The sequence below is a fragment of the Gekko japonicus genome, unplaced genomic scaffold (assembly GCF_001447785.1).
Source record: "Gekko japonicus isolate JY-2015 unplaced genomic scaffold, Gekko_japonicus_V1.1 scaffold31, whole genome shotgun sequence".
Lineage (NCBI taxonomy): Eukaryota > Metazoa > Chordata > Lepidosauria > Squamata > Gekkonidae > Gekko > Gekko japonicus.
Window position 1 is genome coordinate 1,548,531 of NW_015161404.1, and position 24,279 is coordinate 1,572,809.

Consider the following 24,279-nt stretch of genomic DNA (forward strand, 5'->3'; position numbering starts at 1 on the left):
CCCCGGCCTAGGGACGCCAGGCTGGTGGTAACTAGGACCAGGGCGTTCTCCCTGGTGGTGCCAACGCTGCGGAACGAGCTCCCCAATGAGATTAGAGCTCTACGGGACCTCCAGCAGTTCCATAGAGCCGTGAAAATTGAGCTGTTTTGCCAAGCGTTCCAATAAGAACTGACTGCACCGGTTGGGTCGCACTAGCACTTTATTCAGAATGCCACTGTATTTATTTAGCTTTATTGTATTTATTGGAATTGTATGGAATTGTATTTTATATCTTGTATTTGCTGGTTTTAAATTGTATGTTGGTTTTAAATTGTTTGTAAGCCGCCCTGAGCTGCTTCGGTGGGAGGGCGGCGTAGAAATTTAATAAATGAATACATAAATAATAAGATTACAAAGTTAGAAAACAATGCAGTAAAACAGTATAAGACATGACATAAATGCAAAAACTGGATGACAGAAATTAGCAGTGCACTAAATACAAGGAATACATACAATAATATCTCTTATAACTAGACCTTGTTTCTTTGTAAAAGTATCTTCCTGACCAGTTCCACTTTACTAAGGACTTTCTGCATGCCTGACTTACTCCTGATTTTCTTGGGAGTTGATCCACAAGCATTGGAATCGGTTTTGGCATGTTTACAGGATTAGCCCACCCAGGCCAGTCCAGGGATGGGAGGGAATCCTGTACTTTTCAGTACATTAAACAACAAACCACGAGATGGTCTATACCCTCTCTGGTTTCAGAACAATTTGCCACCAGAATCTCTCTTCAATAGTCCCTGCTTTTCCTAAGGGAGAGATTCACCCTTAGTTGGCATCTGGGACAGAACACATTAGCAACTCATTCCAGAGATGCACACTCTTACCAAGGTAGCTTAAGTGGTCGGGGTTAGCCACAGGATTTAGCCTTGGAGTTCGAGTTACATCATCAGAGACAAGTTAGAAATAAGAAGGACAGTACAGAGCTTAGCATAGACTACCAGAGATTACAAAAATAACAAAGGCTAGGGCTGTTTCCCTTAACTAAACATTCATGATTCATAGTTACCAAGTCAGAACATCCACAGTCCAGGATAGCCAATTGCGAGTGGGCATGGGTGTGCCCAATTGTTGGTTGCCATGGTTGCTAACATCAGGTTTGTGGGATTGGCTGGAAGTTTGGAAACCCTGCCTGCAGTCATGTGACCCAAACTCCAGCTACTTCATTGTGTACGTGACTGGTTGCAAGTGGGCCAGAGTGTGGAGCCATGAGGTATGGCTTTTGGCATGAAAGTGTGAAAGAATGTGGGTTTATGGCATGGCTATTGAGGCTATGTGGCCTCACCATTTGGCTTGCAACAGGAAATAAGACACAGCATGTTATCATAATGTAATCACAGGAGAAGGCATGTGGATATAGAAAGCAGAAAGCAATTTTTCTATACAGCATGATTGTTCTGCATGCTGTGGAGTCAGTTTATTTTCTTCTGCACAGGCCTTCAAAAATGAGGATTTTCAAGGGAGGGTGCTTTCGTCATCAGTGGTGTCATCAGTGGCATCACAGCGCGTGCACGCACACTTTTAAAAAGGCACTAAATATAGATATATCTCAGGAATGTAACAACAGGTGTGGGAGGTTCTCTAAATTCCTAGAATTCATTTTTAAGAAAGGGAGGGAGTGGTTTCACCAAGAGTCATTGAACCTACTGGGGGTTGGTGGGAGTGTGCAGGAGAAAGAAAACCAACAGAAACACATGAGGAAAAAGCCGACTCACATTAGGGTAAAAGTGGAAAAGGTGGGGAGGAATCAAAAAACCCAAAGTGAAAACTATGGGCACAGAAATGCATGTGAAAATCAGAGGATAAACCAAAACAGTATGGGGCCATGACTGATGGGGGGAGCCACACAGAAAAGCCCCAATCCCTTTGTTAAAATGTCCTCTTGAACAATTCTGTTCTATACATACTGTGGGATGACAGAAGTATGGAAGCTTTCATGACCACCTCAGACTGGCAATTCCACAAAGTGGGAGCCACAATAGAAGATACTGGAGAATGGGCTGCTGCTGATTCTACACATTTGCAGGGTAGCACCTTCAGCAGACTTTGCTCAGTTCAGCACAGCTGTCGCAGTGGGATATAACAAGACAGGCAGACCTTTAGATAGTTGGGTCCTAGGCGACAAGAGCATTTTATAGGTAGTAGTCAATACCTTGAATTGAACCCAGGAACTAATGAGTAACTAATGGAGTTACTGCAGAAAATGTATGATATGCATACTCCACGTAGTTCTCAATAATAATTAAACTGTGGCATCCTGTACTGACTAGCGTTTCCAGGTTGTCTTTGATGGTAAATCTGGGTTGAGTGCATTACAATAGTGTAGCCTTGAGGTTAGTGTGAAATACGTTATGCTGCGAGCATAATATGATACCTAAATTCTGTTTCTTGCTGTGGCTCAGTGCTTTAATGAATTTCCTTATCCCCTCTGGAAATAATGGTTCCCTATAACATAGAACTCTTATAGTAGAAGGGGATCAATGGCACCTATCTCCACTGAAGAATTTGTCTAGTAAAATAAAAGCAGTTTGATTGTCAGTATCATCACCTTAATTATAGAGATTAATGATCTGAGAAGTAGTTCACAAGTAGTTCTTCCCATGACATTATACATATTAAAATCCTGATAGTGTTATGTAGCCCTCCAACAAAGTAATGAAAGCAAATATAGCCTATTAATTCCAGCTTGTTAGAAAATAGTATAACTCAGCAGTGCTTGGGATTATTATTATCAAAAGTCCCCTAATATTTTTGAATAGTTTTAGAAGTTTGCTTTCATCAAGTAAATTATCATCTTTAATTTTTTTAAGTTTTTGGTAATGCTTATTGGTGATATTTGTGCAATATTTATTGTTCTAAGACCAAAAGCACACAAGATCTAGAGCACCAAGAGGACATGGTACAGGCAAGAAATGTGCCATAAGAATCCCATTTCTCATATTAGAAGGAAGTGGTGGTAGCGAATGTGCAGGCTGTAGCCACACTTTTTCCCATGGGAAGGTATGTTGTCCTGCCTACAATAACTGAAAGCATGAAAAAAAGGACACACAAATCCCATGCTTATGCATCTTATGCTGTATCATTCTGGTAATGTGTAAAGCAACTTAAAGTATTACATTCATACATTCCTTGCTTGTTTTACAAAAGGCATAACTCCAACAAAATATGAAAAGCCATTCATTCAAATTCCTTTCACCTTTGCTTCCTTCCCAGAGACACAGTGGCTTGTTATAGAAAGGGTTTGGAAAGTAAGTTTTACTTCTAGTGTTTGTTTATTTATTTATTTATTTATTTATTTATTTATTTTATATTCTAATTTATATCCCACCCTACCCCGCCAGAGCAGGCTCAGGGCGGCTTACACAAAATAAAATACAGATTAAAACATTCAGATAACCAAAGCCATTAAAACAATTCATTAAAACAATACAGTATTAAATATTAAGGTGCTAACGATGTTATTCCAGTATCATAACAGTGGCGTTACTGCGTGAGTGCATACCATATGGTGCTCATTTCCAGCATTGATCTTACTCGGTGCGCACAGGCTGTTGATAATTCACCAGGAACCAGGCTCTGCAGTTGTTACTAGTGATGGTTACTAGTGATGGTGGCAGCTCCTAAATGAAAGCCTGGTGGGAGAGCTCCGTCTTGCAGGCCCTGCAGAACTGGAAGAGGTCCCGCAGGGCCCTGTTCTCCTCCGGGAGCTCATTCCACCAGTACGGAGCTGCCACTGAAAAAGTCCTGGCCGTAGTTACAGCCAGCCTGGCATCCTTAGGGCCTGTGTTCACAAAGATTTGAAACTACTTCTTAATTATTGTGGATTCATTAAGCTCTATGTTTTCAGTCCAATGTAGAATTTAAAAAGTAAAGAGAATGAACTAGGTCCTCTACTTCAAGAAGAAAGTATTGAGTGAATCAAGCTTAGGGGTCCCCTCATCGCACCAGCAAGGGGATTTGGGAGGTGTTCCAGGACATCATGTCATCATGTCAGGGATGTTGAGCAGCAACGCTCTGGTTTAATGGCAAAACTCTTATGATAAAACCGGCTTCAAACCATAGAGTTTTGCCCTCAAACCAAAGTGTTGCCATACAGTATCCTGACATGATGATGTCATTGCATTGAAGAAATCGCACGGCAACATCACTGTTTGGGCTGGGCTTCCCCCTGCCGGCCAGCTGTCCAGGAGGTAGAAGCCCCGAAAACCAGGGGAACCTCGCCAGGACCTGGGGACCAGCAACCCTAATCAGGCTGTGCATTTTTTTAACACAGTTTCTTCCTGGCATGCCACTGTAAGGTATGTCCACCACTGAATATATTTTTCTTTGTTTTCCCCCAAAATGTTCTATACTATTCAATTATAACCTACCTCTGCCTGATCCTGAGATAGCCTCATCAATATGACTTGCTGTATTTTGTCAGACCCTAGTGATTCCCTTTCTAGAGTCCCTCGATGAATTAGTTAAGAGAGAAAGAACCAGTCTGGCTAGGGCTAGAACTCCTCATTCATTACACTAAAAACTTTTACATTTTTTCTCCCAGAAGTCTTGGAATGCTTTAGAGGTCCCTTAGTGGATGCTTCTGTTACTGAAATCACCTCTAAAACCGTTATTCTAGCTGAGAGTTCTAGTTTTGCCAGTGACTCCCATTAATTGCCAAGACTTTAAGGCCTCTGTGGTAGCTTTGAGATCCTCACATGCCAATTCTTTATTTGCCACAGAAATAGTTATGTAAGCTGACATCCAATCAATGATGTATTAATGTCTGTCACTTATCTTGCTAACCTTTTTCAGTAGAGCAGGTTTAGATCTATAGCAAGGGTGGCCAAACTTGCTTAACATAACAGCCACACAGAATAAATGTCAGATGTTTGAAAGCCGCAAGATATGAACAAATCTTACAGACACATTTTTATTGAAAAATATGCAAATTTGCTTTTTATTAACATTAAATTAGACTGTGTGAAAGAGCTGCATGCAGCTCCTGAGCTGCAGTTTGGCCACCCCTGATCTATAGCTATGGCTTCCATGGCATAGGCAACAGTAATAACTGGCTGTGATCATGGGATGGAAATCCACAAAACAGACTTAGCTAGCTAGCAAGCTAGTTCTAGAAAGCTGGAGAACAATCGGAGAAGGCATTAATGTGAATCAAAGAATGGAGGGGGGGGACTGTTCTTCAAAAAGGGGAAAGTGCAAGTGTTCCAGGAATCTAGGGAGTCTCAGTTCTTTCACCTTCAAATCCATCAAAATTAACGGTGTGTGAAAAAGTTTGGGGGGTTAGTTCGGATTTGGGTCTGTTGGACCTGGAAAATATCCATACATCTGAATATGCCTGAATATTTGGCTCTATTATACCCTATGGGGACCATCCCCATAGAGTATAATGGAGAATTTCACTTGCCGAGCCACACTGCAGTGTGACTCGGTGAGTAAAGGAAAGGTATTTTAACTTTAAATACCTCCCCTTCCCTCTGGGGCTCATGCTGCCTCCATGGAAAAATTCCCCAGTGAGGAGAAGGTATTTAAAGTTTAAATACCTCCCCTCCACTGGGGAGTCATTCCACAGAGGTGGCACGAGCCCCAGAGGAAAAGTGAAGATATTTAAAGTTAAAATACCTTCCCTTTGCTGGGGAGGCATGCCGCAGAGGCGGCACAAGCCTGAGAGGGAAGGGCCACAGGGCTCCACCAGTAGCCAAGCCCAAATATAAGTCGATTAATATCATCTTTTATTCGGGGGTGGCTACTTCGGTATCCAAATACAGATCTCTGGTCTGTATTCAGCTGAATAAATGCCCCCAAAATACCATAAAGTATTTTTAAGGTATTTATTTGGCTTGGTATATACTGAGCGCACACCCCTAACGAAAAACCATAGACCTAAGACTCTTTAGGGGCCATTTAAGCAGATGCGAGCACTCAGTATCCTAGTATAGATCACACTGTTCCTTCTCTGTCTCCTGCCTGTACAGTATGCAAGGGAGGTGAAAAAAAGAACACCACAACCTGACCCATCTCAAGTTTAGGTGTATCTTCTATTATTTCCTCGGTAATGGCCTAAAATTGTTTCAGATGCAAAGTTTCTGGAGAAAACCATGACTTGTTTACTGGAGTTGCCAGGAAAACTATTGAGTATCCATCCCACTTAAAATATCATCTCATAATAATGGCCATTCATTATTTGATACAAATCAGAGTGTTACCCTTTATCCCACAGCTCTTCAAAGGTTTACAATATCTTATATCATACCCAAGAAGAAAAGGATATGTGTGTTGTTTTGAACTTAAAATGCTTAGACAAGAACCTCCAGTAAAAGACGATTCAAAATAGTCTACTATGACATCAGTTTAGATAAGGGACTTTCCAGGGCCATCATCCTTTCGGTGTCTCTCAACTGAACATATTGTGTAGAGTTGTTGTAAAGATAAAATGTGAAGGAGGAAGAACCATGCACATTGTCCTGTTAATAAAAATGGAAGGTGAATAAAAATGTTTTGACAACATTATGGGTCTATATCCTTTGAACTACCATCAGCCCCTTGAGGTTTTACCAAAATCTTGGGTCATGATTGTTGCTTATCTGTGCAACCCAAGGACTATAATATTTTCTGAGCCATGACATTAGCGATCTTGAGAACATAATGTTTCAAGATACCTGGTTTGTAGTGAATGAGGGTTTGTTGTGTACTACAGGTGATGGTGAATAGATCATATAGGAGTGACTATGGACACCATGTGAGTTTAGTGCCACCTAAGACTTTCAGCAACTAGTACAAAGATGTAAAACTAGACATTTCACACCTTTAGCTGTCAAATAGAGAGGGCTAGTGCCTGAAGGTGGCAGGGCTTAGGGAAGATGGTTTTCTTATACTACCCTGTCAATGGATTAGGGAATGTATAACCAAATATACCGGGATTCCCTTTAGGATATCATAGCCTGTCTACTTGTAGATGTAGCAACTTTGGTAACCTTCTGTCAAGATCTTCAATGGAGAAAAATTCTAGATCTACCAGCTGGTATGATGCTGTACTGAAGGATCTGGCAGAACGACATCCCAAATAATGCTGCCTCGCCTCCGTATCTCTCTTCTCCTCAGCTATACTACTACTGTAGATCCCAGCTCACCAGCTCCTTTATCCCCACTTGGGGGAGAAGAAGAATTGTTGTTACTTAAATGGTACGTTACTGTTGTTCCTTCCAGAAGCCGGGTAATCTGATAAGTCTATACTGTGTATGTGTGCAGAGTACAGAGATAGCTGGGAGTTCATGGGGGGTGACTTTCTTGTGCTTTATCTCCTCTCCTGCTGTTTAACATTTTCATTGACATTCTTATTTACTAGCTGTGATACTTGTAGCAGAAGAGGGTTCTTGGTTCGGCTGCAAGGTGATACATATTGGAACAAAAAAAATCTTAAATTTAAATACATGCTGAAGGGGGTGTGAACTGGCCAAGACTGAGATCAAAAGACAGTTTAGGGTTGTAGTGGAAAGCTTGATGAAAATGTCAGTCCAGTGTGTGGAAGCAGTGAAAAAGGCAAATTCTCAGCTAGGAATTATTAGGAAAAGGACGGAAAATAAAATGGCCAATATTGTAATGCCCATGTATAGGTCTGTGGAATAGCATAACCTGGAATACTGTGAGCAGTTCTGTTTGCCATGTTTCTAAAAGGATGTTGCAAAGCTGGAAAAAGTACAGGAAAGGGCAACCAAGATGATTAAGGGGATGGAGCACCTTCCCTCTGAGGAAAGGCTGGAGAGACTGGGACTTCCCAATTTAGAAAAAAAGGGAAGGTATTTTAACTTTAAAGGAGGGACATGGTAGAACACACTGCAGCTCATGTAGAGCCACATTTCTTGCGCCCCTGGCATTAGGGCTGCAATTAAGGCTGTTCTTCTAGCGATGGCTGTTTCAAGGTAGAAGCCACTTGTTGTGCGCATGCCCCACCTGGCAAGGGCCTTGCCCACTTTGCTGAAACATAGGGAGGTGCCACATTGGGAAGGAGTGCTCAGAAGAGCCACAGGTGGCATGTGAAGAGCTACAGTCAACTCAGCAATCCACTCAATGTTTGACTACAATAAAAAAGGCAAATATTAGGAAGGGGACTGAAAACAAATTAGGCAGTATCATAATGCCCCTGTATAAATCTATGGTGTGGCCTCATTTGGAATACTGTAAACAGTTCTGGTCACTGCACCTCAAAAAAGATATCATAGTATTGGAAAAGATGCAGAAAAGGGCCACTAAAATGATTAAGGGGTTGGAACACTTTCCCTATGAAGAAAGGTTAAAGAAGTTAGGGCTCTTTAGCGTGGAGAAATGATGACTGAGGGGTGACATGATAGAGGTTTACAAAATTATGGATGGGATAGAGAAAGTGGAGAAAGAAGTACTTTTCTCCCTTTCTCACAATACAAGAATTTGTGGGCACTCAATGAAATGAATGAGTACAGACAAGACAAGCACACACGTAATGGAGAATTCTCTCCTTCTTCTTGACCCCTAGAAAGGAAGTCACCTGAAACAAATGACCAATCTGCATCAAAGTAGAAGTTACTTTTCCCGGGCTAATCCCCCATTGGCTCAGTGCCAGGTATCCCTTCCAGGTCAGTCTAAACAATAGCAAACTAGGAGTGCAAGTTAACCCTATAATGACTGAATCAGACCTTGTAAACACATACATTTCCAACAGCTACAAGTGTAGACAGGGGCCACGGTGGCTCAGTGGTTAAGATGCTTAGCTGCAGACCTGAAGGTCAGTAGCTTGGCAGTTCAAGACCCGAGTGCCATGTGACAGAGTGAGCTCCCGTCTCTGGTCCTAGTTCCTGCCAACCTAGCAGTTTGAAAGCAAGAAATTGCAAGTAGATAAATAGGTACCGCTTAGGTGGGAAGGTAACAGCGTTCCATGCATCTTGGCATTTAGTCATGCCAGCCACATGACCATGGAAATGTCTTTGGACAGCGCTGGCTCTTAGGCTTGGAAACGAAGATGAGCACTGCCCCCTAGAGTCAGATTCAACTGGCTTTTGAGCAAGGGAAACCTTGACCTTTACAAGTATAGACAGCTTCAAGGGGAGACTGGATAAACATATGGAGCAGAGGCTCATCAACAGCCATTAGCCACAAGATATAGGTTGAACACTGTCTGGGGGAGTGATGCTCTGTATTCTTGGTGCTTGGGAGGCAACAGTGGGAGTCCTTCTGGTGTTCTGGCCCCACTGGTGGACATTCTGATGGCACCTGGGTTTTGGCCACTGTGTGAAACAGATGTTGGACTGGATGGGCCATTGGCCTGATCCAACATTGCTTCTCTTACGTTCTACATGTGACTCCCGAGCTACTGCTTATCACTCTAATAAAGTTTATAAAATGATGCATGGGGTACTGAAAGTAGAGAGTGCTTTTTTCTGTTTCCCATGATACTACAACTTGAGAGCATCCGGTGTAGTTGTTGGGAGATAGGTTCAGCAAAGACAGAAGCAAATACTTCTTTAAGTGATGAGTAATTAAATTGTGGAGTTCACTACCAGTGGACATAGTAGGACCATGAGCTTAGATGGCTTTAAAAGGGGGTTAGATTCCTGTAGGAGAGGTTGATCAATGGCTCCTTGCCATGGTGAGTAAAGGGAACTTCACATACAGAAGGAGCAGACCTCTGAATATGAGTACTGGGAGGCAGCATAAGGAGAAGGCCTTGGCCTCTTTGCTCTGTTTGTTTGGTCTTCCAGGGTAGCTGGTTGGCCCACTGTGGGAAACAGTGTGCTGGACTGGATGGTCTGGTCTGATCCAGCAGGCTGTTCTTATCATCTGAGGAAGCAGGATCCCATATTCCCAGATGTTAGATAGAGCTGCAGTCCCAGACTGTTCTACTTCATCTAGGAAGAACAGGAATTTACCAGTCAAAAACCTGTGGGTTTTTGCCTCGTACTCTTAAAAACATGAATAAAAGGAGTGCAGACAAAAAAATCTTCTGGGTATCCCAGCCACACTTTTACGAAAGGTTTGTGAGAGCCAGTTTGGTGTAGTGGTTAAGAGTGGCAGACTCTAATCTGAAGAATTGGGTTTGATTCCCCACTCCTTCACATGCAGCCAGCTGGGTGACCTTGGGTCAGTCACAGTTCTCTCAGAGCTGTTCTCTCAAGAGCAGTTTTCTTAGAGTTCTCTCAGCCCCACCTACCTCACAGCGTGTCTGTTGTGGGGAGAGGAAGGAGATTATAAACTGCTCTGAGACTCTGAGTGAAAGGCAAGGTATAAATCCAACTCTTCTTCTGGTTTTACGGTAGTGCAGTAGTTTTTTGCATCAGCCCATCCACTCATGACCTCCTGAATGTTTGCAAAGAAACCCCAGCATATTGCAGAGGAATATAGTTCCTGTTCAAGGGTGTATACTCAATTCATGTAGACCACGGGCCAGGCCTGTTGCAGCTTGTTGCTGCCATGTATAAACTGTTTGTGATCTAGAACATACCTAACACTTGATTGGGGTTATATACTACTAGGGAAGACTGATTACATTGGGCATGTTCTCTGTCAGAGAGCCAACGTGGTGTAGTGGTTAAGAGTGGCGGACTCTAATCTGGAGAACTGAGTTTGATTCCCCACTCCTGCTCCACATGAAGCCAACTTGGTGACCTTGGGCCAGTCTTAGTTCTCTTGGAACTCTTTCAGTGAAGAGAATTAACTTCTTGTAGATTGAGACATGATCTCAGTGCTCTGTGATTTAGTTTCCTTACTAAACACAGGGAATAACAGGGCAATCCTAAACAGAGAGATTTTTTCTATGTTTACGATTGTACAGTAAATCCCATTGAATTCAGTAGGACTTCCTTCTGTGTAAACATGCTTAGGAATGTTATCCATATTAGCTACATCTCTTACGGTCTTGTGTTTGATGCGCCATGCATCATTGTTTATAGTCTCTGGAAAATATGTTTCATTTGACAAATGAAACATATCTGATGAGGTGAAATTTGACTCACAAAATCTTATACCCTGAAAAAAAAAATTGTTGGTCTCTAAGGTACTGCCACTGGAGTTGAGTTTTGTTCTGCTGAATATATCATCAACAAAAGTTAACTGCAGTTTCAGAATAGTTCCCCTTTCTCTTTCTACATTGTTTTGCTAACAACAAAGTGAAAGTGGTCCTTGAATTTAAAAAATAATGATAAATGAAAAACTGAAGATCTGCCCATAGCTACTATTGCCCTTGAAGAAAAGCAACGAAGTTGCAGGTTATAGACAATTTACCTCATACAGAGGTTTATAGAATTTCATTTCTTTTGGCTTATACTTTAAATGCTAAGCAAGCACTATCCTTATTCATTTCTGTAGGATTACGTTGGGGGGGAAGCTTTGAGGATCAATTGCATTGAAAGCGTGTTTGCTTGTGTTTATCATGTGAGAAAACAGCAAATAATATAGGTTCCTTTCAGAAGAGAACATTAAACAGAAAAGCTTCACACACACACACACACACACACACACACACACACACGGTACCTTGCCAGGATGTAGCAAATTAACGTATCTTCCAACTATGTAAAATACTATCTGGTGTACCTGTTGTATTTAGATCTTTTCACATCTGCAGAAAATTTCTGTAGATACACAGCATGATAGTTTGGCAGGCCAGGTTAGAGATGGTGAAATTGTGGGTTAGGTCCTACTACTGAGTTACAAAAACCTTTTATGAGTGACTTCTCCATTTTAACAAGGAAGCTATTGAGAGATCGTATGGTACAACATCTTAAGAATATTAAGGAGGTGGTTCTAGCTTAGCACTTCTTTTCTTAATTTAAGTGGGGTTGTGAATCTCCATGGAGCCCCGTTTGCAGCACTGTGCTGGGGGGGGGGAAGGGTCAGTGGGACTGCGGCCGGCCATTACAGTCTGGGCTGCAGAGTCTGAAGAGGGGCAGGCATTGGCGGGAAATTCTAGCCCTCCCCTTTCCTGATGGGCCAATGTCTGGTCGAAATTGGGGCTTCGGGGGAGTGGTAAAGGGACAGGCGACTTGGGGCTTTTAAGTGCCCAGAGCATCCGCCCCGGGGGAGCTGCAAACATTATTAGACTTGATCAGCACTGTGGTCTTTCACAAGGCAGTGCAGATTGCATAGGTGTCTGTAGATCTTTCACAGCTCTCCTGTTGTGTGTTTGCACATTCCTGTTATTCCTTATTATGGCCACTTTGTACACGTTAGTTAGTGGCCTTTTTCCAGAATGATAGTGTTTTCAACTACCAGACTCACAGGAGTTGTTGCATCTATTTCTATTTTCCTTCAAATAGTTTTATCCCTGTAAAAATGTTGTTGAGGAATATCATTATTTGAACATGAAAAGAAACTTCCCCAAATAAAATTGGGTCAGTTTTTGTACTACCTTGAAGAGAAGCACACGAAGTATTCTAGTGCTACCCTTTGAAGTGCAAGATTCATAGTGTTACAACAACAAAACAAGCCTGTGGCTTAACCACTTCTTGGGCTTAGGTTCCCTTAGGGATCATCTTTGTCTCTCTCATCCTGGCCTCTTAGCTTGGTGGTTAGGAATGGAAGGTCAGTTTTCATACACTGAACATTCTTTTTAATCATCCAAAGTCTGCTGGAGTTAACTGCCTTACCATACCACACATTCTACTGCATTTGCTGCTTTACTAAGCATGCATGAAGACCAAGGATCCGCTCTTGCTCCAATACACACTTTCTGGATAAAGTGGCAAATTTCTGTCTCCTCTGGTTTTGCCCTTCATAAAGAGTTTAGGACTTTTACTGTCATCCTGACAGATTGGAAAGTTGAAAGGCAAGGTTCCATAGCGTTGTCCGGAGTTCCTGCTTGTACTTGATCCATCTGTCATTTTGATGAGAGCATAGTTTGCTTGCAGCATTGTTGGTTATGACACACCACCGCTTCTGATTGCTTATTTAAGAGGGTTTTCACCTGAATATGCATTGAACAACATTTATCAACTTTGTATGTTATTTTAGTTGAGAATTTGAGCTTTGCGGTCATAGAATGTGGGATTCCAAAGCTCTATCATTAGAACATTTGAGCCTTAATACAAGCTTGGCAAAGGCATAATTAATTAAATTGGAACAAACAAGCACTACTAGGCAGCCAATTGATGGAATTGCTTTTTTTCAAAATTAGTTTGTTTCTGTGAGCAAAGGCAGCACATACTTTAACTCTCCTTGCGTCTCTTGTCCTAGAGGTTGAAGGGTGGGGCTAAAGGTTTACCTCTGACCATCCTAGATTTCTACTTCCCACAGCTTCCTTAATTATTACTGTGTGTGCCATTCCATGCAGAGAACTGCTGTCTGACACTGTTAAGATATGCAGATTTTGCATGGGAACTCACTGAGATAGTTATTCTATTCTGTAGATGTTTGTGCAGTGAGCTTGCCCCTTTGCCTTGTAATCTGAATATGTACAGGATTCGGGTCACTCATTTGGGGAGCCCTCAAGTCTCCAAGGGTGCTGTTATAGCTGCTATAGTGCAAATGAGCTGTTGATGCTGTATCGGGAGGGACACTGGCTTGCCTTGTGGGGTAGAGCTGCCCAGCTCATTCGCACTTTCTACTTGCATTCCATGAGAATGCAACTTTCTGCACACATGCCACCTCTTGCAGATGGCAATTACTGTTTAACATATGTAGTCCAGTTCAGTGCTTATACAGAGTACGCAAATGAGACAAGCTCATCAAATGAGTCCCACAGAAGGAGGAGGAACGCTTCACATTCTTGTGTGTGTGGTTTGAAATTGGTATGGTGTTAAATTGGTGAATGAATAAGTGTTGCTCAGTTTTTCTAGTAAAGGAAGACTGGAAGTTCCTCTGGCTGCACAATGCCCAGAGAATTCAACCTGTCAAATCAATGTACACCTTAAACCATAACATTAATTGCTTGTTCATGCCACTGGGAATAGCTCTCCATGCTAATACCCTTAAAACACCACACAGTGTTTTTGAGCAAAGATAGATTCATCACCTGCCAAGATTAAAATGAAAGGATGTTTTCTTTTTTAAAAAAAATGTTGCTGTTTTTATTTGTTTATGTGTGAAAAACCCCAATGCCGAGGCAATGTGGTTGTAGTACAGAGGTGCCACTCATCTTTTGGCAGATTCTGCTAATTTATGCAGGTCGTATTGCTCTTCAGCATATAACCTGCTAGTTGCTAGGCAACCAGAAGAGAAAAAGTGCGCATGCTTTTCATGTTTGGTAGATTTCATATTTATTCCTTTTAAGATTTGTATGAAACCAACAATATAGAGAGCAACCCAATAGCATATTCATAAATAATAGTTTTCTTTCAGCATACCTTTAGTTGTAACCACTGCAGCATTTTTGCTAGAAAAGAATGTTTAGTGTGATTTTTTTTAACTATATTCACTTACAGAAAGGGACTTAGAGATGGAATCCTTCTATGAAGAGGAGGAGCCCTCCTGGGGCGGGGTGTGTGTGCTAAGGGTAAAACTCAGTACTGTGTTGCTGCTGTAGGAATGTAAACAAGATAATCTGCTGTGTATTTATGTTCTTACACACTGTTGCCCTTTCATTAGGCCAGATTCCTGCCAGAGAAAGCCTTAACTGGTGGTGCTGCATTTCTACAACTTGAACAGTGGATGTAGGTCAAATTCACAGCTGCCCTTTTTCCTTGTCAAAATTACTGGTAGCTGCAGCATCTTATAAAGCCACATGCAAGGTAGTACTCCACAACTTGAATAGCCACAATTTGAAGCCTATGGCCAGTTTTCAGCAATCTTGTCCCCATTTTTCAGTGATGAATGTCCTTGTGCAGGTGGTAGGTACAGGTAGAGTGGTGGCTTAAGTGCATTGTTTACCTCGATGTGTATGAACAGCAAGGAGCCAGTTTAACAAGGGAATGACCTGAGGTTGACCTGTTCAGGAATAGATAAACTGTGGTCTCACACAATACATGCATTATTCCTGTAGATGTGGACAGAAGCAGTCAAATGGCTGTATATAAATGTATGATGATGATGCTAAAATTGTGAAAGTGTTCGGCATACATTTAAGCTTTCTGTCATATGGCAGTTAATAGCTGTATGAAGCTCCAGGACAATTCCAAATGCAGTTTGGGAAATTCAAAGCAAGCATTTGTTCTCTCTGAGGCACAAATCCAAGATGTCAGCTGTAAATGCTATGGCAGGAAAATCTGCCAAGCTTTCTAGACACTGAAACAACAGGAGTTCCATTTTTGAATAGCTATGGCAGTAGGGACTTCTTAGAATTTTTCAAAGCCAGTGTTTTGTTTAGCTGTTTCCCAAGGAGGGCAAGAGTTGAATGGGTTTTTTTCTGGTTTCTTACTAGGATTTTTCCAGCGTTATCTTCCTTGCTCATCATCTCTATTTATGAAAGCATGGTCCCAAATTACTTGGAGGTACAGTCCCTTTCACAATGGAGTTACAAAGATTCTTTGCAATTGTTTTTGTCTTTTCTAACAGTTCAGGACGACAGTTAAGTGAAGTTTTCATCCAGCTACCTTCCAGGAAAGAATACCCAGAGTACTATGAGTTAATTAGGAAGCCGGTGGACTTCAAAAAAATAAAGGTGAGCATCACTTCTGCTGTATGTGACTGCACTTTCCAGCAGGAGCCCAAGTGATCAGTATCTGGATTCTACACTCTTGCACACACTGTAAATATAAAATACTGCTTGCTGTGAATCTTCCATGTGTGTAATACTTCACTGTCAACAGTTCGCTTTAAACAAATTCTTCAGAGTACAAACTAATCTATCAGCAAGACAGCTGTATGAACTCTGGAAGTTTGCTCTACAGTGGTGGGTTATCTGTAATAGAACCCAAGATTCTTTATTATGCTTTATTATGGATGGTGCCTTGCTTATAACAACCCAGTTTGGTGGAGCATGAAACCCAGAACATGTTTGGAGAGAGGCTTTACGAGAGCTGTTCTCAAATATACGATGAGCATGTTTATCATGGGCCAGTTTAAAGAATCCACTTTCTTCCACCACAGCACATAGATGCAGAGTAATAGTAGCTGTTTCTTTGTCAAGAAAGAGGGCCAGCCCCTGAGACCCAGGGGATCCCTCCACCCCAAGCTGGCATTTCCCATCACCATGTAGTCCAGCAGCAGAAGAAAAATGTAAAAACTGGCTGATGGCATGACATCACCAAAACCTCTGTGGTTTTACCATAGAGTTCTGACTAATTCATAGAGAGGTATGACGTCACTTCTGAGTAAACCCAGACGTGGTGTCATGCTGTCACCAGCTCCCCCCACCCCCGGGTCTCCCACTGGTTGCTAGGCCTGGTAACCCTACTTTCCATGGACATGTTCACACATAATTACAGATCTCATCAAGCAGCCTACGTGCCGCTGTAGTCTACCGTACTGCAAATAGTTTCAAGTCTAACTGGTCATATGTGGCTATTTGCTATCATCATGGCTACCATATTTGAAGGGTTATTATTACAATTATGTTATTGAGCCTATAGCTGCATTAAACCACATTTTTGTGAATTAGCCTTTCGTTGCCCAGGATGGCTGTTTATTCAGTCCTCAATTTCCATTCCTCCTTTGACGCTGAAGGAGCTGAAATTGACATCACTTAACAGCCCTGCTGTTCCAATCACTGTGATCTAGTTCCCTCCGCTCATCATATGGAGAATTTTTATTCTGTTTTGATCTTTATATACACAATAGGAAAGAATCCGTAACCATAAATACCGCAGTCTAGGTGACCTGGAGAAGGACATCAATTTGTTGTGTCTCAATGCTCAGACTTTCAACTTGGAAGGATCACAGGTCTGCTTCAAATTATTTTTCTTTATTGTTAAGAATATTGTAATGTGGGTGACCATTTTGTATTGGTCACCAAGAATCCTGTTTTATGAATACTTTTGCTAAACTAAATTGCATTCCTACTATAAATCCATGTGGTTTTGGTTAGCTGTTAATTTCATCTGGAGGATGCTAGTATCCGCAGGTAATCCTGAGAGTCCTCTGATCCTTGGTTTGTAATGTGTTTGTCCATTATATATGGCAGATTTATTATTTACTTTTCTGCTTTAGTTAATTTTAGCCTATGTAATAGCAAGCTATTAGCCCTCTGCAAATGTTGCATTGGTATTCCATTCATGAGGAACAAGGGCACACCAAACATGCATTTTTGGGAGCATGATACATGTGATTGCCACATATTATGACTAGGATACCATGTGGATCTTCTATGCAAGTACAGCTTCTATTCATGCTATCTCACCCACATTCAGCCTATTTTGCCCACATTGTTGTGTGAATGGGAAGGAAAGAAATGTACACCGTCCCGAAAGCCCCATAGCCAGAATTTTTTGGCTGGTGGGGGTAGGGGCCAGGGTACTGTTGCAGGGGAGTGGGGAACTCAATTAGATTACCCAACAGTGTGGGGGGGGGTTAGTGAAGGAAAGAGAAAGAGAAAGAAGGCATGCTTTCTCTCTCTCTTTCCTTCCCCAGCCTTCCCGCTGCTGCTGGGGAGAAGCACACCTGGGGTTGGGGTCTGGCATCCTCCCGGGGTGAGACAGGGCTCATCTGTGCTGGGACTCTACCCCCAAATGCCCCACTGTGGCTATGGGCCTGCACCCCGAGCTCCTTGAAAGAAAGATCAAATAAAAATGTAACAACCATGTGCATTTTGCTCAGATAGATATAAAATTTAGATATCTATATGCACCTTCTCTGATGATACCCAGCTCTATCTGTTGCTGGATGGCCGGCCATACTCTACCCCAGAGGTGTTAGCGAGGGCACTACAGGCCATGGTGGATTGGCTTAAACAAAGCTGACTGAAACTCAATCCAATGAAGACGGAGGTCCTGTACCTGAGTCATGGGGAATTGGAAATCCGTCTTCCAGCCCTCAACATGGCGCCTTTGGTGCCAGCGCCATGGTTGAAGAATCTAGGGGTTATCTTGTATTTGTAGCTTTCTGTGGAGGCCCAGGTTGCCTCCATCGCTAGATCAGCCTTCTGCACTACGAATGAAGACTCTAGGAGTTATCTTGTATTCCTTGCTTTCAATGGAGGGCCAGGTTGCCTCCGTTGCTAGATCAGCCTTCTATCATCTTTGGCTGGTCAAGCAACTGATTCTCACTTCCCAGGACCTAGCTACAATAATCCATGCAACGGTCGCTTCCAGGCTTGATTATTGTAATTCGCTCTACATGGGGCTGCCCCTGAACTTGATCCGGAAACTGCAGTTAGTGCAGAATGCATGCGGACAGCTATGCCTGTGTGGGCACACATTCAGCCGGTGCTCCACCAACTGCACTGGCTGCGTATAGAGTACTGGATCCAATTCAAGGTTCTAGTACTAACTTTTAAAGCCCTGTGCAGCCAGGGACCTGCATATCTCAGGGACCGTCTCTCCCCATATGTGCCCCGCAGCCTTGTGCTCAACTGATCAACATCTTCTGATTGTCCCTGGCCCAAAGGACATCTGGCTAGCCTGGTGGAACAAGTTCCCATCTGAGATCAGGGCCCTGTGGGATCTGTTACAATTCTTCAGGGCTTGCAAAACAGAGCTGTTTCACTGGGCTTTTAGCTGAGGCGGGGTCCAAATTCCAGTTCTTGGCCTCCCCTGCTGACAGTCCTAACCTAGTAGTTAGTGGCTTGGTACCTCACAACACCACTCAGAAGGTTTACATCCGAGTGTTGCTACCGAGACAACTTTTACTCTGGTTTTTTATATGAAATTTTGAACTTTTTCAATCTTAAATTTTAGAATTTAATTGTTGAATTTTGTGTGTTGTTTTACTGTCACAATATTCTATGTGACCTCATAAGCTGTTCTGAGCCCAATCACAGAGGACGGGACATAAATCATATAAATAAATAAATATGATCTCAGTAATGTTGGGGTGGAGGCTACCTCTGTCCCATCACTCCACTGAGCAAAGTTTGTGTCTTTATATATTTATTCATTTCTATATTTATACTCCATCTTTCCTTTTGGTTCTAGTTTGAAGTCTTCCTCTATTGGAGGAAGAGCCACATAAACTGGAGGAAGTCTGTTTAGATGATGGTTGGATCTTCCCCATTCCGCTGTATCTTGTGAAATGAAGTAAACAACAGAGAAGGCCCCTTGTCGTTTGTAGCCACCACCCACCCCTTGCACTCAATTCAGAAGGTGGAGGGTCTCTGAAAGTTACCTCAATAGATGAGCAAGTAGTTATGAGAACAGTCAGTCCTTTAAATATCCTGGTCCTAGGCCAGTTAGGTCTTTAAAGGAAATAACTGGTGGGGTTTTGCTGTGACACTACTTCTGGTACATTCTGGCCTGGCCAGTCTCATTCTTCCCCTAGTCCATAGGGGGCAGGATAGGCACACACACCCAAGACCACTGACCTACCGGTTATCTTCCAGGTGGCCATAATGGCCAAACCTCCCTTGATGGCGGATACTTCCCCTTGCATGTGCAGATTCTCTTACCTTGTGCCCCGTGTTTTATCCATGTTTAAGTGGTTACATGTCCACTGACCTTTATGATAGATAATGGTAACTAAGTTTCCATTTGTTGTAGATTTTTCTGGGCTGTATGGCCATGGTCTTGGCACTGTAAAACCTAATGAACGCAGGCCATGAAAGCCTTCGACAACATATTAAGTTTCCATTTGTTAAGCCTGGTTATGAGGGACTGTGATTAGTGTTAATGAATGCTAGGATCAGTGTAACCATAACTCTTCACCATGGATAAAGGCCCCGGGGAAAGTGTAAAGAGAACTGCATACACGGAAGAGGAATGTGTGATACCATGGCTTGTTGCTCATTGAGAGGGCTCTACCTTATTTCTGTATGACAGTTCAGAGCTTCTTACCACATAAATAAACCCATTTTGGGCTAATATGGGCTGTTTTGTTTTTACTGTTAATAATTACTATCAGATTAGTGAAATTTGTTTTGCTTGAATATATTGTTAGGCTGTAATCTAAATCTTAATTAGAACTTTTCTTTGAAGAATCAAACAACATTAGTAATAAAAACATGAAATAATTCAAACATAAGAGTAGGTGGTGCTTCAAAATTCGAAAATTAATATAACACAGAGCTTTATATTTGTGCTGGGTTGTCACTGAAGTGTGTTTTCCCCTTCATTTATTGCATGAAAAATTAACATTGGCATTTCCTGTAAAATTCATGCAACAAGACTTATGACTTGTAATAGGGGAGAAAAGCCATGCTCTCTGTGGGTTTGCATAGAAAATAAAGTTCCATGCTGTGAATTTTTGATGAAGCACAGCTTGCAATTCTGATGCAGGTTTGCTTTCATGCTACAGATCTATGAGGATTCCATTGTTCTCCAGTCAGTGTTCAAAAGTGCACGGCAGAAGCTTGCCAAAGAAGATGAAAGTGAGGAAGAAAGTAATGAGGAGGAGGAAGATGAGGAAGATGAGTCAGAGTCAGAATGTAAGTTTGTGCATTCAAATCTGAAATAGGTCTGATTTGGTATTCAGTTTTTTTCTGCCTGGGAAGAAAGATGTCTTGATACAGACAAATGACAGGGGATACTCTGGCCTGATTGTATTGCTCCTGGCCTTGTCCCTGATCTTTGCCATAAACAAGCTCATTTTAGAGAAGGCTATACTGTGTACCCTTGTAAATATTTTTCTTGTTCTTGTTTTCCTGATGATTGTAGGAGTTGGATTCCTGTTTTCCAGACCTTCTTTTGGCCAGATGATTTCAAATAGATCAATATTGATCTATTTGATCGACATATTGAAATTTAATTCTCTCTTTTGTAATTTTTTGTCTGTATGCTCAAATGTAGAGGGGATCCTTTTCAGGATAAGCTGTATGTTTGACTTCTTAGATGATTGTTAATGGTTGAGAAAATATAAATATTGCTTTTAGCCACTAAATTCTCCCAATTTTTATTTTCCAGCCAAATCTGTAAAAGTGAAAATAAAGCTCAACAAAAAAGATGAGAAAAACCGAGACAAAGGAAAAGGCAAGAAGCGCCAAAGCCGGGTAAAAGCCAAACCAGTGGTGAGCGATGATGACACTGATGAGGATCAAGAAGAAAATGTAAGTTTTGCTTACAGGGGTAATAAATGTATTCACAGTGGTTTCTCCTGCACGTGCCATTCATTGCCATCTTGCTGTATTTACTAGACTCTGAATACTAAAGTTTTGAATATTCAGAATTCTTAGATAAGAAATTTGTCAAGTGTACAACTTGGGCTCTTCACATTCATTAAGATGGAGTACTTCAACTCATGGGTGGGATCCAGGAAACAGCACAATTATGCTTCTCAAAAATAGATGCACACACGCACACCAGTCCCCATTACAAATCTCTCTGGAAACTGGTAGAATTTTCCAAGTCAGTTTCCAAAATGTAACAAGAATTTGTAAATCAAAGGAGAAAGGTTTTTTAAAAAAATTCAGAATGCATTGTTAGCCCACTGTCTCGCAGCCAGTCTAAGTACTAAGATTAACTACTATATGTGTAACAGCGAAAAAGAAAGAAAGAACTTGTTTTGCTGAATTTCATTCAAAAGAACCGCATGACTAGATGAGTATGCACAGTTCACATTCGGACTTTGGTTTCCTGACAGTCAGACCTCATAGGTTATATGGACAAACTGCTTTTGAAACATAGAAAATTTTCAATTGCAGTTTGTGGCAGGAGAAACTTGCTCTTCAAATAAATTGTCAAAAATGGTACAGGTGCTCACAAACCAGCCAACTCTTTTTTTTTTTTAAATGTCTTTATCAATAACTCAGCTGGACTCCTCTGCAAACTTAACTGGGGTGATTTCTAGTGTTCCCTCTAAACTGAGTTAGTGTGAGCTAGCTCACAGTTTTTTGGCCTCTGGCTCACACATTTTTGTCTCAGCTCAGGAAGGATGGCTCCAGAGAGCCAACTAATGCAGCAGCCCAGTCGCTCGCTCACAACTTTAATGCCAGTTGCTCACAAGCCTCCACAGCTTAGAGGGAGCATTGGTGATGTCATTGAATTAAGGGACACGGTTTTAACTAAAAACACAGGAGATTGAGCTACATATGCTACTTCACAACCACAATACAGTGCATGTTCATACTTAATGACACGTATACCCATTGGGAACAGTGAGAGATTGCCGAAGACCCACTGGATATGATGGGAGCCATGAATGCCAGTTGACTTGCATAGGCTTCATTGAAATACATTAAAGTACAGAAAAGTTGCAATGAAAATGCATAATGGCTTGGGAGAAACCTGTCCTGGGCCTGGAATGACAGCTCTAAGAGTAGAATGACAGTCCCTGGGACTGGAATCATTGCTTTGGCATTAGGGATAGTAAAACGAGTCATGGAGATCATGCTTTCAATATTACCAACTAGGCCAACACAAATAACCAAAATGAGGGTCTTTAGTAGCAAAGAGAATTTCTCCCATTTGCATGGTAAGTGTTGGCCGAGCAGTGGACCTCAAAATGGCAACAGTCTCCATGAGGATAGAACTGAGGCACTCTCCAAGTGATTACTATAATGTGTATCAGCCCTGAGGTGCACAGAAAGGAGCACAAAATGCCTATATAAGGAAATTATAAGGAATCAGTCCAAGAACTGCATTCTGCTTGTGGAAACAACTTTCCTCTTGCAGATCAGCTACATAAGGTATACAAAAACCTCCCGTCTGGTGGAGGAAATCCAGCAGCTCCATAATTCATGTGAAACACCAAGTGCAACCTCATTCTCATTCCCAGGTGAAAACCCATACTTAGGCTTGTATATTATGTGCAGTGTATCCAGAGTCATAGCAACATGTGCATAACTCTCTGCTGTTTCCGCCATTCTCAGCCTTGATACAAGTGCATGTCTGCCTATTGAATTCCATAGGGCTTAAGTGAACAGTTAATGCTTTCAGTGGGACTTACATGTCCAGTTGTCTCTGGATTTCATCTTGTTTCTTTATTATAGTTCTAATATTAGCCTTTAAGTAGTTTCTGTTTTTTTCTTCTTGCCTTCCAAAATCAGCTTCTACCATTTTTTTCTCCTGCCTCTCAGGACCAGTCAGAAGCAAGCGCCAGTGATGACGAGTGATGCAGACGGTCCAGTTTTCTGAACTGAGAACCTTCTTCCCTTCTGTCGTTTTACACCCAGTGAATTCATTTTGTCAGATAGGCATTGGGGTGTTTCTGTATTTTCATCATCTATAAACTAGCTTTAGGGTAGTGCCAGACAAACATATGATATCATGGTGTAAAAAGAAAAAAAGAAAAAAAATGTAACATACTGTGACCAAATGGGCCTCAAAAATAAAAAAAGAAAAACAAAGTAAGGGGCAAAAAACAACTTTTGTTGGAAAATAATACATGGGTTGATAGTATATTTCTATGGGTTGGGTTTAGCTTACTAATGGTTTGACTGTTCCTGGTTTCAATATTTGATTCGATGCTATCAATATGCATCAGAAAGATTTTAAAAAATGTCTTTTGTAGCATTGCTAACCGGGAAAAGCCATTAAAAGCAACTGGTGATTTTATTTTTCATCAGGCAGTTTTCAAGGTTTTATTAGTTCTGTATTTGTTTTTTTCACTGTGGTACACATATGTAATTTTGTTTAAGAGCCTCTAAATGTACAGTAGGTAGACTTTACCCTGTCCTGTCCCATTCATTGCTTCACTTTACGCTCAATGATCTCTTGGCAAAAATGCTTTTTGAACTGCATACAAGAAATGTATGTCTACTGTAAACTTTGCTTTTTTTTCTTTTGCTTTTTTTCTTGATTTTAAAAAGTTGGGTTTAAAATGCTATTGAATATTGCAATCTATATAGTGTAATGAATGGCTTCTTTCATCACATTATCTTTTGTGTTACCAATGTGGTTTGCCACCTTTCCCCAAAGTGTACTTAATCTTTGCTTTCTTTGCACAATGTCTTTGGTTGCAAGTCATAAGCCTGAGGCAAATAAAATTCCAGAAATTTTGAAGGATGTGTAATTAATATTCTCCTAAGAAAAAGCCCTGGTGGTGTTGGACTTCATCTTCAGTTCTTTTTGCTAGCTCTCAAGGATACTCTTGACATAAATGTCTGTGCCCAGGAGCCTCTTGCTTCCACAGCAGTATCACCTGATTACATCCTTCTAGATGGCTCTTTGGAAGGTAATGTGACCTAATAGCCTCCAGTTTGCTCTTTAAAACAGAGTAGACCAGTAGAAGGCTAGGGGACACAACATAGCTCTCCTACAATTTAGTCAGGTTTTTACCTAGGTTTTTCTAGGTATGCTTTACATTAGCCCAACT

At 41.6% G+C, this 24,279-nt stretch overlaps 1 protein-coding gene across 3 annotated transcripts in view; it reads left to right on the top strand.

Moving 5' to 3' along the window:
* Nucleotides 1-23,950, top strand: part of SMARCA2 (SWI/SNF related, matrix associated, actin dependent regulator of chromatin, subfamily a, member 2) — a 146,537-nt gene extending 122,587 nt beyond the window's left edge. For all 3 annotated transcript variants that reach the window (XM_015426051.1, XM_015426045.1, XM_015426057.1), the window contains 5 exons: nucleotides 15,496-15,601; nucleotides 16,720-16,821; nucleotides 20,326-20,455; nucleotides 20,931-21,073; nucleotides 23,042-23,950. In XM_015426051.1, coding sequence (XP_015281537.1) covers nucleotides 15,496-15,601; nucleotides 16,720-16,821; nucleotides 20,326-20,455; nucleotides 20,931-21,073; nucleotides 23,042-23,077 — 517 coding nt within the window. In that variant the 3' untranslated portion in view covers nucleotides 23,078-23,950. The remainder of the gene's footprint in view (nucleotides 1-15,495; nucleotides 15,602-16,719; nucleotides 16,822-20,325; nucleotides 20,456-20,930; nucleotides 21,074-23,041) is intronic.
* The last annotated feature ends 329 nt before the right edge of the window (nucleotides 23,951-24,279 follow it).